The sequence below is a fragment of the Crinia signifera genome, chromosome 3 (assembly GCF_055691185.1).
Source record: "Crinia signifera chromosome 3, ASM5569118v1, whole genome shotgun sequence".
Classification (NCBI taxonomy): domain Eukaryota; kingdom Metazoa; phylum Chordata; class Amphibia; order Anura; family Myobatrachidae; genus Crinia; species Crinia signifera.
In genome coordinates this window covers 200070326-200088700 of record NC_139219.1, presented here as the reverse complement: position 1 = coordinate 200088700, position 18375 = coordinate 200070326, and the positions used below count along the sequence as shown (strand labels likewise).

General features: G+C 41.7%; 1 protein-coding gene across 1 annotated transcript in view; it reads left to right on the top strand.

Moving 5' to 3' along the window:
• Positions 1–18375, top strand: part of LOC146062953 (uncharacterized) — a 366150-nt gene that overhangs the window by 258791 nt on the left and 88984 nt on the right. Inside the window, exons 27-28 of the mRNA XM_083174963.1 lie at positions 11492–11545; positions 13261–13305. Of these exons, the coding sequence (XP_083031089.1) occupies positions 11492–11545; positions 13261–13305 (99 nt within the window). The remainder of the gene's footprint in view (positions 1–11491; positions 11546–13260; positions 13306–18375) is intronic.

Sequence of the window (18375 nt, the reverse complement as noted above, 5' to 3'; positions counted from 1 at the left end):
GAGGGTGACATCAGTCTTGTCTGCTTATCTCCACTCAGCAGCCTCCTTGCACCATCCTGAGATAACAAACTTTTTTTTTGAAAAGTGAAATGGAAAGCTGAGCTTTTTATGCTTCTATGAATCGCTCTTCCCAAGCTAGTGTATGGGATGTTTTTGTCATGATGCTGGGCCACAACCAGAGAAATCTCAAATTTCTCCCTGGTAAGCCCTTTTAAGAATAGGAGGAAGCACTGAAAAGTCATTTTATACTGTACACTGATAAAGAGATTTTCACTGCTACATTCATAGACCACTAAAAACAACCTGTATATGTATATTTGTGTGGTAACTTTGAAGCAAAAATCACTTCTTTTTGCATTATTCCAAAGCATACCTCCCAACATGACCCATTACAGGAGGGACATGATGCTCTGTTCCTGGACTACCATGCCAGTAACAGTGGCAGTTGCAGGGCTGCAGTACAGGCCATAATTCAGATAGTGGAGCTCCACCAACTACCACCAAAACACATAGAGAATTGATTTGTGCTGCACTCCATCCCTATGTGTCTGGTCTGTGTGTCCAGACTTGATTAATAATGTACCTATGTACTGATAAGTCTGACACAATTGTGGGTTTCAACAATTTTAAAGAAAGGAGACGAAAATACTCTATTTTTGGGGGCTCTCTTTGACTCAGATTACGCGTAGTAATCTATACATACATAAGTTCAGTCAGTATGTTGAGTAGATAAGTTGGCGAGGTACACAGAATCAGAATCAGAATCAGAATCAGAATCAGATTCAGATACACACTATCTCACCTGTCACTTTTAATGGTAGACTCACAGATTGAGTCCTCTCTTTGGCCCTTATTCTGGTTGGTGCGGCCAGAGCCGCACACGGTGCTCTGGCCGCACAAACCAATCCCTGCCCCCGACACGGATCGCCACGGCCGTCCGTACACGGACGGCTGGCGATCCGCATAAAAATGGTGGAGGCGTACGCCTCCACCATGGTGGGAGCTGCCCCCTGCATTCGATGGTCGTCGACCATCGAAGGCAGGTCCGCACGCCCCGGCAGCTCCCGCAAGCTGAGACCACACGGACAATCGTCCGTGTGCTAGCTTGTATGGGGGCTGAGAGCTGACATCCGGCGACGTCAGCTTTCCGCCCCCATGAGTTGCGTCATACCCTCATTACCATGCATACGCCCCGCGTTTGCATGGGAACGCCCATGAAACGCGGGGCGTACACATAGGGAAATGAGGGTATGAAGCCCCTCACGCCCCTATACGCCCCCTTTGCGGCGGACGAAATACGTCTGCGGCGAAGGGGGCTGCACATGCGCAGATTGACCTCTGCGCATGTGCAGAATAAAAACATCGGCGGTACGGCCGCACGCGGGCCGTACCGTCCGAATTAGAATAAGGGCCTTTGTGAGAGTGGAGGTCTGCAAGCGGTTGGGAGCAGTACCTGTATTTGGACGGTCCCTGTAGGTTGTGGTTTCTAGTTAACAACGTGTAGGCGAGAGGTGGGGACCCTAAGTAGGGTTCCCAAAAATTCCCCTGGTTTAAGTGAGTTTACTAAAATATAGCTTTTAATCAATACATTAAAAAATTGGACTAGACAGACATATAACTAGACTTGGACACACATACATTAATAATGACATAAAAAAGAAAAAGCAGTATACGTTTGTTAAAGCTCCGTGGGTTATGGCCTGATGCCGTCAACTCTCTATAGATTCCGAGAAGAGGGTTTAGGTTGATTAGTATCAAACTGACAAATTGAACGTGTACAGACAAATGATTTCACAAAGTATCTCCCAATAGTCTATTCAAGACAGAGTAACGTATATCTTGGGTTCTTTACTAAATGATCTTATTATATTTATTTATTCAACATTTGTTTTGCAATATATTTATTTATTCAACATTTGTTCTGCAACACAGGTTATTTGTAAGAAAGAGGGTCCAGTGATCATATATGTCTCCAGGGAACTCCCCTGGAACAAATGATCCTGTTTACCACGGAGGACGTATACATGCAGGATTCACTGTCCTGATACAGATGTTGGGGTCACATTAAAAAGTGGAGTTTACACAATATTTCAAGATAATGCCAATCTACCTGCAGTCTATGGTGCTCTCACACTTATAGCACCAAGTGTCTGGTATTGGCATTTATCATGTCACATTTAATTGTGCAGCAGATCAATAGTGTAATTACAGCTGTAATATATCCCTGGGGTATTAGTATAGGGTTGCCAGGGTGTTCCTCTGGTTCCCGTGTGGGTTTACTGATAAACTCTAGGTAGCGAGAGGCAAGCTAAGGAGAAAGAGGTAGAGCAGTCTGAGGATCCCTGTCAGGGTAGTATGTGGTGTTCCCAGACCTACTTTATATACCCTTGACAGATAGGTAGTGAGATCTGGTCAGACTGAGGAAAGTCCCCCTTCCTGTCTGGCAGGTCCCTCTAATCCTATGGTCAGCTGCCACTATGTAATTTAGTGGGCTTTATGGGTATTGTGGGGGAGCACCTCCCCTCGGGATCTCAGAGAAATGATAGTTGGCTCTGGGGGCCCTTGGGTGACAGGCGGCTGCTGCCCAGCTTTGTATACCATGTGGTCAGAGTGGAATTGCTACATAGGTTTGTCTGAAGAGGTCCCCCTTCTTCAACAAATGCTTTCGACACTGCTGACAGGCTGCCACCAGTTTTAATTTCGGTGGGCCCCTTAGGTTTTGCGGGTGAGCGGGCCTGTGTGCACGGCAAGGGGTTTCCTAATGTAGGAGCCAGTAAGCGGGGATACTGCTGCCCGGTACCGTCCCTATGTCCCCCTGTTTAGAAGAATTCCAGTGCAGGGAGGCACTTAGGGATAGGTCCTGGGTGAGTGGCCCCAGAAATGATGAGATGGTCAGATAGAGCAGGGGAGATAGTGCTGGTTAGTATGCTGCTGTCCTCCACTTGTAGCTGGCTACAGAGGTGGGGGATGAGCGGTACTATAAAGGTTAATCCAGCAGAGATAGAAAGTGGTTGAGAAAAATAGATAGGATTGATAGTCCCCTAAGGGTGACTGATAATACAGTTATATGTGTGATTTGAGTAGGAGACCACACATATATAGAGTCACTACTGAGTGTTCAGAGGGAACAGATATGCTGGGGGAAATCCCCAGAGATGCGTCGGTGCGCTTGTGGCACCCAGACAGCTGTACCGCTGAGTATTATAGGATTGATGGTCCCCTGAGGGTGACTGATAATACAGTTATATGTGTGACTTGAGTAGGAGACCAATCATCCACACATAAATAGTGTCACTACTGAGTGTTCAGAGGGAACAGATATGCTGGGGGAATCCCCAGAGATGCGTTGGTGCGCTTGTGGCACCCAGACAGCTGTACCGCTGAGTATTCAGAGGAGACCGGTGTAATGCGGAAATCCCTAGGAACGCGCCGGTGCACTCGTGGCACCTTGACAAATTAGCGCGATTAGCTGGATATTGCTGTGTGAGGGGATACCTTGTAAAGCGCTAGTGTGCTTGTAGCGTCCGGGCCAGTCTGTGTGGTTTGCCACCGATTATAGTGAGAGGAAGGGAGATACCAGATCTGTCCGGGTGCTACGAGTGCACCAGCGTGCTCAAATTTATCTCCCTTCCTCTCACTATAATCGGCGGCAAACCACACAGACTGACTGGCCCGGACGCTACAAGCGCACTAGCTCTTTACAAGGTATCCCCTCACACAGCAATAGCCAGCTAATCGCGCTAATTTGTCAAGGTGCCACGAGAGCACCGGCGCGTTCCTAGGGATTTCCCCATTACACCGCTCTCCTCTGAATACTCAGCGGTACAGCTGTCTGGGTGCCACAAGTGCACCAACGCATCTCTGGGGATTCCCCCAGCATATCTGTTCCCTCTGAACACTCAGTAGTGACACTATTTATGTGTGGATGATTGGTCTCCTACTCAAGTCACACATATAACTGTATTATCAGTCACCCTCAGGGGACCATCAATCCTATAATACTCAGCGGTACAGCTGTCTGGGTGCCACAAGCGCACCGACGCATCTCTGGGGATTTCCCCCAGCATATCTGTTCCCTCTGAACACTCAGTAGTGACTCTATATATGTGTGTGGTCTCCTACTCAAATCACACATATAACTGTATTATCAGTCACCCTTATGGGACAATCAATCCTATAATACTCAGCGGTACAGCTGTCTGGCTGCCGCAAACGCACCGACGCATCTCTGGGGATTTCCCCCAGCATATCTGTTCCCTCTGAACACTCAGTAGTGACACTATTTATGTGTGGATGATTGGTCTCCTACTCAATTCACACATATACAGTAACTGTATTATCAGTCACCCTCAGGGGACTATCAATCCTATCTATTTTTCTCAACCACTTTCTATCTCTGCTGGATTAACCTTTATAGTTACGCTCATCCCCCACCTCTGTAGCCAGCTACAAGTGGAGGACAGCAGCATACTAACCAGCACTATCTCCCCTGCTCTATCTGACCATCTCATCATTTCTGGGGCCACTCACCCAGGACCTATCCCTAAGTACCTCCCTGCACTGGAATTCTTCTAAACAGGGGGACATAGGGACAGTACCGGGCAGCAGTACCCCCGCTTACTGGCTCCTACATTAGGAAACCCCTTGCCGTGCACACAGGCCCACTCACCCGCAATACCTAAGGGGCCCACCGAAATTAAAACTGGTGGCAGCCTGTCAGCAATGTCGAAAGCATTTGTTGAAGAAGGGGGACCTCTTCAGACAAACCTATGTAGCAATTCCACTCTGACCACATGGTATACAAAGCTGGGCAGCAGCCCCCTGTCACCCAAGGGCCCCCAGAGCCAACTATCATTTCTCTGAGATCCTGAGGGGCGGTGCTCCCCCACAATACCCATAAAGCCTACTAAATTACATAGTGGCAGCTGACCATAGGATTAGAGGGACCTGCCAGACAGGAAGGGGGACTTTCCTCAATCTGACCAGATCTCACTATCTATCTGTCAAGGGTATATAAAGTAGGTCTGGGAACACCACATACTACCCTGACAGGGATCCTCAGACTGCTCTCCCTCATTCTCCTTAGCTTGCCTCTCGCTACCTAGAGTTTATCAGTAAACCCACACGGGAACCAGAGGAACACCCTGGCAACCCTATACTAATACCCCAGGGATATATTACAGCTGTAATTACACTATTGATCTGCTGCACAATTAAATGTGACATGATAAATGCCAATACCAGACACTTGGTGCTATAAGTGTGAGAGCACCATAGACTGCAGGTAGATTGGCATTATCTTGAAATATTGTGTAAACTCCACTTTTTAATGTGACCCCAACATCTGTATCAGGACAGTGAATCCTGCATGTATACGTCCTCCGTGGTAAACAGGATCATTTGTTCCAGGGGAGTTCCCTGGAGACATATATGATCACTGGACCCTCTTTCCTCCAAATAACCTGTGTTGCAGAACAAATGTTGAATAAATAAATATATTGCGAAACAAATGTTGAATAAATAAATATAATAAGATCGTTTAGTAAAGAACCCAAGATATACGTTACTCTGTCTTGAATAGACTATTGGGAGATACTTTGTGAAATCATTTGTCTGTACACGTTCAATTTGTCAGTTTGATACTAATCAACCTAAACCCTCTTCTCGGAATCTATAGAGAATTGACGGTATCAGGCCATAACCCACGGAGCTTTAACAAACGTATACTGCTTTTTCTTTTTTATGTCATTTTTAATGTATGTGTGTCCAAGTCTAGTTATATGTCTGTCTAGTCCAATTTTTTAATGTATTGATTAAAAGCTATATTTTAGTAAACTCACTTAAACCAGGGGAATTTTTGGGAACCCTACTCAGGGTCCCCACCTCTCCCCTACACGTTGTTAACTAGAAACCACAACCTACAGGGACCGTCCAAATACAGGTACTGCTCCCAACCGATTGCAGACTTCCACTCTCACAAAGAGAGGACTCAATCTGTGAGTCTACCATTAAAAGTGACAGGTGAGATAGTGTGTACCTCGCCAACATATCTACTCAATATACTGACTGAACTTATGTACGTATAGATTACTACGCGTAATCTGAGTCAAAGAGTGCCCCAAAAAATAGAGAGTCTTTTCGTCTCCTTTCTTTGCAACTATAGCCACTCTCTTGGGTGCACCTCCACGCCTTAAATCGACAAAGGGAACACGATCCCTCCTTATATACAACAGTTATTGTGGAAATTCAATACTATCATACTTTATTATCTTTTGCAATACTTACCTGTGCACCGGTCACCATCCCCCTCCCCCTTTTCCTTTCAAGTGACTTTCAACAATTTTACTCAGATATAAGGGGGTTGTTGCATACACTGATGTACAGTACAATCAGCTGTATTTTACAATGGTGAACAGCCCTGGTCTCTGCAGATCTTACAGCACAGTGTCCCCAAAATTGCACACTAGGCTCTCAGCCTGTCTTGCCAAATGAGGGAAAACGATCTCTGATATGTTACTTGTAGGATTAAGTATGTCCAATTTTTCCCAAAGGGGAAAAAAGGTTAAGTCTTTGCACAGTCTAAAAAATGTATCTGAGTGCAGCGTGCCTCTAATGAGATATATATGCAGTGGTCTTCAGGTACCTTTTTTTAAAGCCGGTGGTGGTGTGTTGCTTTTCGGAGGAGTGAGTGGATGGTGCAGTTTAGGGTATGCCAGTGTTCGCATGCCTCCGGGCTGTCTGGGCACCCCACGCGTGTGGAAACACAGCGTGCTGTGACCACGGCTTACCCCCGGTGGCTGCACGCTATAGAGGGTGAAAACACATTACTCTGGCCACCACTGTTGGCGTGTGCGCCGCGTCCAACCTGCCTGGGATGCCTCCTGCCTCACTTCACGCTACCAGCCTCCTACTTACCCTACCTCACGATTGGTCTGGTCGCAGACGACTTCCGGGTCTGGCTCCCGTTCAGCTGCAAGGTCTTCCGGGCTCTCACCGTAGCAGGTGCGGGTGCAGGATACACTGGCGTTTAATCAGTCTTTGTATGTATGTCCAACGCATTTCATCTTCTTCAAGGAGTTTTCAGTGAGCAGGAAAACCACCTTACATCTACCACCCAAACACCACAGTCCAGGACTCACTGACAGGTGTAGCTCCCCTATTTGAATTGTGTACAGTGGTGCAGTCCCTCCTCTGCACTGTCACTAGCAAGGAAGTCCAGGATTGGAGCATTTTGTCCCTCCTGAAATGGGTTATGTTGGGAGGTATGCAAAGTGTGGAGTTGGGATCACAATTGCAGGGGGGAGATCATGATCACTGGTCTGTGTTTATTGTGCAAAGTTTGGGGACAAAAGGGGGGTGTGGGAAACAGGAGATGGGGAAGCCCACAGTAATGGCTGCTAGTGATAAACTTTGACCTTCATTGTGTCACCCGCTTCACCACCACCTCTGATCACAGACTGACAAGTTAAGTGGCCTGGCAGTGATGCCTCTGATCTTCCCCTCAAGCTCATACAGTACTTCACTGCTGCTGGTCCCATGATGACAAGTCACTCCAGCAGTGATGCTCCTGCTTCTCCCACCTCTCCACAACCACTGCTGGCAGTAATATACACGTATATCTGGCTCCCCTTTCAGTACAACTCCTGAGTTTGCCCCTGCCGAAGACCAAGGAACTGAATTTACAGATAGGAGATTAATTTTCCCTGCAGGGACTCTGACTTTTCAATATATGGAAATAAATGAAAATATATCTCAGTAATTGATAGGGTTTTAAGTTTTTGCACTATGCGCAAGATGAATTCATAAAACATACTGTTCTGTGATTGACAATGTGTAAAAATCCTAAATGTATATATAATATCTATTTAAAGTGTTTTAATTACCTCCCAGCAATTTCCACAGAAGTGTGTAGTGAACAGCAAGCGGGTTATGTCTATATAAAGCAGTTATATCTTAAAGGAAATTCCCAACCTTAATTATTTCATCAACTGTTTCTATGACCATGACAAAATAATCATATAATATGCATTATAGAAAAAACATATAATCAACATATATGATTATTACTTATTAGTTTTAAGTTATATATCTACATTATAAATCCACACCATAGTTGTCCCTCATAGTTGACACAGATGCGTATAAGCATGAATTCAATAAATACATTTAATTGTACAGGTAAGGATTGCTTTAATTACTAATATTTGGGTATAATTAGATTTTAAATATATTTAGCTGATAACTGTAACTGAAGTTGTTATTATTATTATTATTATTATTATTATTATTATTATTATTATTATTATTATTATTATTATTATCATCAGCCCTATCTATAGCATAAATATATACCTATCATTGTTTAATATTATTGATTTAGTTTAATTTCATTTAAACAAGGTTTTCTTATGAACTGCAGGATTCATTTTGGATGTAATAGTTAATTAAAACAACTATCTCCTAGTTAGGTAATGAGACATCTCAGTGTTCCCTATGGTAGACACTTCTGAGGAAATCACCATGAGGTTAAGAAAATGTTCTGTGGATGTTTTTATATTAATTCTGGATATTTACATATTTTCAGCAGACGTCGTGTTATTATGTGAACCTAGCTGGATAATGCTATATACATTCATTGCATTTTCACTTAATCATGTGAACCTACTAACTTAGAAAGAAGCTGCTGATCCGATGGAGTACTCATCCATCTATTCCTGCTGCAAGCTACATCCACATTGAGAAGTCAGAGTCCTTCGTGAGTTCCAGATAATGACTTTTTAATTTGAGATGTCAGCTGCGGTAAGCTTGTATCCACAATTTTACCAGCAAGAGGTTCATACTGTAGTTTAATGGGTTATGTTGTTCTTTTAATAATCATTCAAAATTTGGCCAGCATTCAGGAGTTGGTGTACTAATTCTTGGAGTGTGATAAAGTGGAAAATGATAACATACCAGCCAACCAGCTCCTGTCATTTTTCAAACACAGCCTGTAACATGGCAGTTAGGAGCTGGCTGGCTGGTACTTTATTTTCTTTCCACTTTTTCAATATCCAAGGCTTAATACATATGTCCCAGTCACTAATCTTTCTGGTATTGTCAGCGTAGACTCTGAGGAGCTGTTGAAGTGTTGAACGCATGTTAGTTTTGCAGAGGTATTGTGTATGTTTTCCCACTGTGCATGCTTCACAGCCCACATCATGCTATGTTGAGTCATATGTAGCTCTGGGCGTAAATCAGCTTTAGATGTATTTCTTCATTACCCCCTGAGGGTGAGAGACAGTTGGGAATAATATTTATTTTAAAGTAAAAGGTAAAGTAAAATTGACCAGACTTGATTTAGCACCCCTTGGACAACCCCCTTAATAACTAATTAGGCATTTGGAGGTTTTCAGTTAGCTTCATTGGGCCAATAATTACATGTCATTTGGGGGTTAAAAAAATGGCTTCACACCAAAACCAACTTTCTGGTTCGATTATGCACCTACATTTAATGAAAGCATTATTTGCAGCCAAAAATAATTGCTTTGGATAATTGTTTTTCCCCTTTTCCCTTTTTCACTTTAAAATGGCCACAAATTACCCCAAAAGCACCTCTTTCTAATTTGTTTGCATTTTTCTTTTAATTCCTTCTAATTACACAAAATTAGTAAGCTTTCTACATTCCTTTTTTTAAAGCACAAATCAGTCATTTGACGCATGTTCTTTTTGCCCACTAACATCCTTCGATATGAGTCTGCTAAGAAAATTGTCTCTCTTCTAGGGTCCAGGAAGGTCTCCCCATTTTTTCCAATATAGCATATTGTAGAAATGTTGCCACAAATAGCTGCATTATATGATTATAGTAAAACATTGGTCAATGTAAATAACTGCTATGCCTCGTTACTGAGGAAAAGCAGGAAGTGGATTACAGTATGAACGTCTTGGATGACGAAGTGGGGGCATAGTTCTACTTTCCCTAAATTGTACTCAAAGCTTCTTTTCTGAAACCAAAGGCCTGATTCAGAGGGGGACCGAGTGCGAATTTTTGCACAGTTGATCAATGATTTGCTCCTTGAAATAGTAATGTAATAGGGTGTGGGAATCAGAAAGTGAGAGCTTTTGGGAGATGTTTCCCATTTTTTGTTAAAGCGGCAATCATTTATACTGAAAAATTTGATTGATTTTGCCATGCAATTGATTGCACCTTTAAAAAAAAAATGGGATTACTCTCCAAAATCTCTCACTTTCCGATTTTCACACCCTATTACATTTCAGTCACGCCCAGGTGCACTAAACTTCAAAAAGTTATAAAAAGGAAAATTATAAAAAAAAAAAACAATTGGCTCCTGTTTGACATTTTTCAAACACAGTCTGTGACATGGCAGTTAGGAGCTGATTGGATGGCTGTTTACCACTCTCCATGTTATCACTTCTTGAAGCTTAGTGCATCTGGCCCCCAGTCTGGTAAAAGTGTCATTTATGTGCGAGATGGTGCACTGATGACGGAGTGCACTCTCCATAGAAGTTAAAATTGGCAGTCTCAGGGCTTGCACAGTCTGGTGCACGCTAGTAGTCTAGGCTGAAACTAGCATTGGCAAATTATCGTCACTGGCGATTATGCCCCAAAACGTCACAGCCACAGTATTTTCAGGGGCAACTATGATTACCAGGAGTAGTTTAAGCAGAATAAATGTATCAATCACATGTACAAGTTGTGTGTGTATAATATTATGGCATCTAATAGTATGGAGAAAAGTCTATACTTTCCCCAAACCACTACCAAAAATAGCTGTTAAACAGAGTATACACCTCCCTTTTTTTGTTCTAAAATTATCTTAATTGTGTGTTTAGAGTGACTGCATAATCTTCCCATTTTACTTACAAGTAGGAGTGCTCTGGACTTGATTTAACTTTACTATATTTTCATGTAAAAATAAATAGGAAAAATTAGTCTTTAACGATTGCTTTGCTTAACTAGAGATAAAATGAATTCACGCTCTATAGACTTTTCTATATTCACAGTCTGGAGGTGCAGCATAATTCAAACATCCTTGCTGCCCTCTTATCCTGGGCTTTGGATAATGCACTCCTTTAACAGTGCATTATTACTGTATTTTATTATACCTCTTTATCCAGAGGAAAAGTGAATCTTTAACACATTTTGTACTTTTATTGGACCAATGTAAAACATTTTTCAAAGGTACTGTTTCATGGGACCATAAATTCTCAATGTTTAGATGCGTTATCAGAAAATAGGACTACAGCAATTATATTTTGCTTATGATAACCCTTAGGAAAGTGTTGTTGTAAAATAAACATGTAGGAGGATAATTAAAATTGTCACTCAGGCAGCTCTAATAATAATGAAAAAAAAAAGGTGAAAATGTTGAGTTTAAATTATATGCAGTGACAAAAAAGTGGCAGATTTATTGTGTTAGCATCATGTACATATACAATTAGCCATGTCTTTTGGTATAATGTAATGCAGGTTGTACATTATTCTATTTTCTAGGGAGAATCTGGTCCTATGGGACTGCCGGGACTGGAAGGCCTCCCGGGGGAAAAGGTATGAGAAGCATGTCCTTGTTTTACAGCTTTATCCCTCATTGTGTATACTACATTTTATTTATCATCTGAACAAAAATATTTCTGCTGAGTTAAAAATGTAGGGGGACATTTAATAGGATGAGAGATTAAGAAAGTGAGAGAATTGGTAAGAAATCTCCAGGTTTTTTAAAGGGGCAATCATTTACACAGCAAAACCAGTGTGATTTACTAAGTCGCTCACTTTCTGGGTGAGATGTACTAAGCCTTGAAAAGTGATAAAATGTAGAGTGACAAACCACCATCCAATCAGCTTCTACCAGTCATTTTTCAAACACAGCCTAGTACCCAATTTCTATCTACAGTATATGGCCATAATCATGTTACAACATCACATGACAAGTATATGCAAATAAACATCAAGGCTTGATAGCTTTTAAACAAATGGATATAGAGTATATGTGTACAATTATAACACAAAAGTATTACTCAACATCATTTTGTACACTGAGGTGAAGAGTCATTTAAGGTGAGGAAACATTGTTTTAAAATTGCTTAAGGCATAGTTGCCTACTTTCATCTTCACCTCTCCGGGAGAAGCCGGGAGAGGCAACACATCAGGGGGGCGGGAGCAAGGCTGACATCACTTGGCCCCGCACCCCATGACGGAAACCTCAGTGATTCGCGGGCCGCGGATAGGAGGCGGGGCTTAAATGATGCGAAATGCCGCGATCGCGTCATTTAAGCCCCGCCCCCTCCCCGCGGACCCGCCGCGATTTCATGGAATTTTAACCAGCGGGCAAGGGATGAGTGGGGCAAATCCCAGAATGCGGGAGACTTGCCCACCTTCCCGGGGGGCTGGGAGAAGGACCCGATTTCCGGAAGGCTCCCGGCAATTCCGGGAGGGTAGGCAAGCCTGGCTAAAGGGCATATGACCAAGTTAATTAGTAGTTCTGCTCTGATTATTGCATCTGAAATAGGGTTTAACAACCCATAATTTGGCTTACACTTATATATAGAATGCGCACCAGTGATAGTTGGTAAACTGTCCCATTACAGGTGCAATACGCATAGTGGAAATAATAATTTGTTTGGCATTTTACACTTACAGTAATTGAATGGCATCCCTATAGATCCAGAAAATATATTGATGATGATTATCCTATACAATTACCTCAAGGAAAATTAGATACTTGTATAGGATAATATCCCTCCCCCCCCTCTCTTTCTATCTATGTTACTAATCATAATCTAAAACAGACCTGGCATTAAAAACAGATTACATTTGTGTCCTGGGGTATTTCCCAAAGTCACTTACTATGACCAGAGAGTACAGTACCCAAAAGCCAAAAGCTTGAAATGTGTTAAATATATACATTATAATTTATGCAAAACCATTTTGGCTTTGACACCTTTATAATGGGGCACGCATATTGCAAGAAGACTTTTGCATGCTGAATTGATTCAACATTGCATATTTTCCCATGAGGTTCATTTAACCTCATGCAATAATGTTTACATATGTGTAGAACAAAGACATAACAGAAGATTCAGACTAGAGAGATTAGAAGTGTCAGATGGATTAGCTAATGAATTATATTCTTGACTAAACATTGACAAAATGTATAAGACAAACTGCTGCTCTTTGAGCCATAAATATATCATTTGTCTCTTGTTTCATAAATAAAGCATGCTCTGGATTGCTAAACAGGATTGAATGTATTATTTGTGTCCTAGGGAGATCGAGGACAAATTGGTCCACCGGGAATTGCCGGAATACCAGTGAGTAGATTTGGCAGCTTTTAAAATTCAATAGTGAACAATGCCGAAAATGCATACAGATAACAATTTCTCAATAAATTCCCCCAGCTAAACTGAGCAGATACTGTATACGCTGTTAAAGTGTTCAGATTTGTAAATTGTATAACAGATTAATTAAATGTTTTATCGAATAGTGTTGGAATGATGTGAAAAGAATGTATGGCATAGAACTAAGTATCACCTTCAGTGGCGTAAATTTGTCCCAGTTGCCCAGAGTCAAGATAAATATTGGTGCCCCCCACTCTTATATAGATAAATATATGTATGTATGTATGTATATATGTGTGTGTGTGTGTGTGTGTGTGTGTGTGTGTGTGTGTATATATATTAAGGGAGAGTTGGCTACCTAAGCTGTTATCAACTGCTATCAATTTACTAATAAACAGTTCATTGAATGGTTAATTGATATGAGAGGTGTCCCCTTCAGAGCAAGAGCACAGCAGTAGCCTCCCTTACTTCCTGCTCACGTTTGCTAAACAAATGCTACAACTACAAAAATATACTGTACGATGAGTAATAATATAATTTACTAAGGAAAACTCAGTAAATTAATTAAATATTAATTTCAATGTAAAATATCCTCAATATAATGGAACACTCTCTGTATTTGTGTCTTATATCTATCTCTCTCTCTCTCTCTCTCTCTCTCTCTCTCTCTATATATATATATATATATATATATATATATATATATATATATATAAAAGCAGGTGAGTCCCGGCACTCTTGCAATCCCTTAATCAACGGTGTAGAGCTCTGGTGCAATCAGTGGGTTAAATAAATTCTGATTTTTCTATTTTAAATACATACAAATAGTACATATTCAAATATGGGAGGCTATGAATGGTATGAGGATGGGGGTATTAACTCCCTCCCATTAGTACAGAAGTTGTGTATACCTAGATGAATTGGATTACTCAGTATAATAAAGTAGTGGTTAGAAAGGAAATTGATTCCTTCATTTTTGTAAACAAGTAACTTTCCTCTCTACTTAGAGACCAAAGCCTGTGCTTTAACACACCACTCTCAGATTCAGACTGACTTTAATTGCAGGGGATGCCTTCTGACCTACTTTAGAGCTTTATTGGATCAGGGACCCTTTGGTCTAATACTTTCTTATTAAAGGTCTGAATTCACAGCATATAAGTTTATTAGGAAGGAAACCGTGACATCCCTAAGATATGAGGCAGACATTTTGTTGGGAGCAGAGCAAATATTCATCAGACTTTAGATTAGTTATTCCAAGTGAATTGATAGGCTGCGTTGCCATTAATACATTATGTTCTAGTATAGCCAATGTGTAAAGTGGTGTGGCCCCCACTAACAATGACAGCATGAGAGTCTAGTGATGGGATAGGAACCATTTTCTTTGGTTTTTGCCCCTTGTCACTTCAAACATCTTTCAAACATTTCTGTTGCTCAGTGAAGAAGTATACAGGCACTTTCTTATTTAAAGGGTGATCATTATGACATACTAGAAGGTAGATCTGTGCAGTTGTTTTTGAAAGTTGATTGGTATTAGAGAAGCAGTAATAGGAAAACCAGTTGGAGAAAAGGAAATGCTTGCTGTGGGCTGTGCTCATTGATGTAGTGTTCTGCCTCTGACAGCTTAGCATATGCAATTCTTAAGCAACACAAACACAGGAAAAGATGCATCCCACCCCCTTCCTACATTTGTGATCACATTGAACTGCAGTCATGGTGTCCCTCTGCGACTGCTACCTTAGTAAGTCTAACATTACTCAGGCTTTCAGTCACAGGCCAGCTCACAATGCCAAAAAATCTGCAACTATTGCGCATTCCTTGGCAAGGCCGCTCCCAGAAAACAGCAGTGATGCAGAAAAGCACCTGATTGTCACTCAGACGTAGGACCTGTTATACGCACCCACAGAAACCCACCATCGGGCATAATGCGGGTTTGATCACTTATGCAAACCAACCTGAATTTATCCCTATATTCCCTATTATATGCACACATACACACTAGGGTTCATTTATTTTTCAGGAGCCAGTAAACCCATGAGTATAATTTGGAGCAAACACAAATACAGGAAGAATATACTGTACATACACTGTTAGGGCTGTGGTGGGAATTTAATACAAGACCTTAGCAAGGCAGTAATGCTTACCAGTACCACAACATTTTGATGACTTATGCTGGGTACACACTGGCATACATATTTCCCGTTTATAAAAATGGGCAATTTATTGTGAACCCAACGGCAGGTGTGTATCCCTGCTATGTCTGTGAATAGGTATCTGAATATATATTGGGCCATCTGACTATGCATAAACTTGCAGGATCCACCAATGACATCTCAGCATGGTGGAACAAAAATGTATCCAATCCTCCATTAAGGTGGAGAGGGCACTGGGGCTGCTCGTCACAAGTGGTTCAACCAGCAGCTACTTAGACAGTATAGTTAGTCCTGTTAAGAAAGAACCAAAAAAACAACAAGAGTATAGCAGCTCTAATAAAATGTCCAATAAAGATTGGTTGGTCTTTTACATATTTAAATTTTCTTAAAACCAAGATAACACATTAAAATGCAACATAACTAAAGTCAATGCACTGGAAACCCATTGGGTCTAAGAGGGCCTGGGATATCCGTTCCTATAATACCCTTAACAAAGCAGCTACCGGTAATTAAGGAGATAAAGGACCTTATTCTAGTCAACGCGCAGAGCTGAGAATTTCGCAATGCTGTGTGTGGTTTAAATGACACCCGCTGCTCGAACAGCCCCCCCCCCCCCCCACCTTGCTCACCGAGTTCCCCGCACAGCTGCGACTGGATGTTTTGCTTAAACATCCATTCGCAGCCGTGGATGCAGGGGCCAAATAATTGGTTGGTCACCGACCATCCAATTATTTGGAACATACACGCAAACCTAAGGCACTCTCAGGTGTGCAAACGCACAGGGGACCGGGCAAATTAGAATAACCCCCGTAGTTACCACCACAAGATGTAAGTTTATGGTGACAGTGTTCCAATATTCCTCCTCATGTGGTTGGTGTCTGCAGGTGTAATTTGGACCAATATTCCACTAGAGAGTATGCAGATGGGAGAAGCACCTGGATCTTTGTGTGCCAACACCAAGAAAGGTGGTGCAGGTGTTTGTTGGTGAGTAAATACTTTGTTTGACCAGCAGAAAAATAGCAAAGTTCTTGGAGCTGGTCCGGACAGAATTCCAGAGTCCCCAGAGACCTACTGCCTTGCACTGCCTCCACCGTTTGAACCCTGGAATTCTGACCGGACCTATTTTTGCTATTTTTCTGCTGGACAAACAGAGTCACCAGCAAACACCTGCACCAGCTTCCCTGGCACACAAAGATCCAGGCGCAGCTCCCATCTGCATTCTCTCTAGTGGAATATTGATCCAATTCACACCTGCAGACACCAACCACATGAGGAGGAGTACTAAAACAATGCCGCCAGAAACTTACATCTTGCAGTGGTAACTTGAGTCCTAGAAAGAGTGCTATATAAAAAAAATGGTACTTATGTAGTATCTGGGCTGCCGATTTTGTGATTGTATGCCTTACCTTAAGGCATACAATCAGATGCGATGCGATGCGATTCGATGCGATTTTGCATAGGATTCAATGTTAAGAAGGTCCTGTTCATTTCCCCACTATCCAAGTGGGCATAGAGTTGATTTTATATAGCGTGGCGAGTGCAGCGAGCCACCGAGCCCGAAGTGTGGCGAGCGAAGCGAGCCCCGCGAGGGGACGCATATTTCTTAAAAAGTATTCTGTGTCCCATCGCGGGGCTCGCTACGCTCGCCACGCTTCGGGCTCGGTGGCTCGCTACGCTCGCCACAGGTTTATATCCAACTCCATGCCCACTTGGATAGTGGGAAAAGGAAAAGGACCCCTTTTTCCCATTGAATTCTATGTTAAAATGGACTCAGACCATTTTAACATTGAATCCTATGGAAAAATCTTGACCATCGCATCGCATACGATTTGGTCGCATGCGATGCGATGCGATCCGATCCGATTTCTAAATCGGACGCCCAGATACTACATAAGTACCAAAAAAATTATTATTATTATTATTATTATTATTATTATCACAACATACAGACGATTGGTAAGTGTGTATGTACTCAGCAATTGTCAGATAGGTCAGCAGATTGGCCAGGTGTGTATATGGGATGAGATTTAAAGTTGCAATTGTTTTGAAGGCAAATACAATTTTTTTGTTAACCTTTAAAAAGGGTAATTAATATTAACATGTGTTTTGAAGGTTATACAGTTGGGGGGAACTGTTATACACCGGGCTTCGATTAAAGTTTGGTCATTGACTCAGTATCGCAGATGTTTATTTGTTTTCTTTTTGTTTGATGTGTAAAGAGGCAAAACAGCTTTGTCTTCCTGAGAGAATATGCCTTTAAGTTTAGGCTGAGGGGACAAAAGCGCATCAAAGAAACCTTTGGTGTTTGTTTCCTTTCCTAAAAGAGCAGTGAAATAAAATACAATACCAGGAACAATACACACACACACACATATGTATATATATATATATATATATATATATATATATATATATATATATTCACATTTGATGTGTGTACATGTCCTTCTTAATTACCTGGAATTGGCAAATTACATAAACGTATTTCTGGTTGTATAATCTTTGACTCTATCCATCCCAATGTGTTGTTTCCTGAGCTTTGTCTGCTCCTAACCCACGTTAGCAGGTGACAACAGTGTGGAATAAAGCCTGTTTTGAAGACTCTCTGAAAGAGGTTCATAGGTTCTTTGCCTTTGACAAGCTTTGAAGAGTCAATTGTGGGTCATCCAACAATCTATTATGATTATTCAGTATTGTGACAACTGCTACTTGAAAGCATATGTGCTGTGTGTTTATTCATTATGTAGTCTTTTTGTACATCTCAAAGAAAAAAATAGCATGGATAGAGTTACAGTTTAAAAAGCCAAAGAAATAAATAGCTGAAATCGGGTGCAGTATTTCACAGTGTTCTTTTCCAGTCCAGTTTATGTAGATGTAATTGAATTTGATTTTG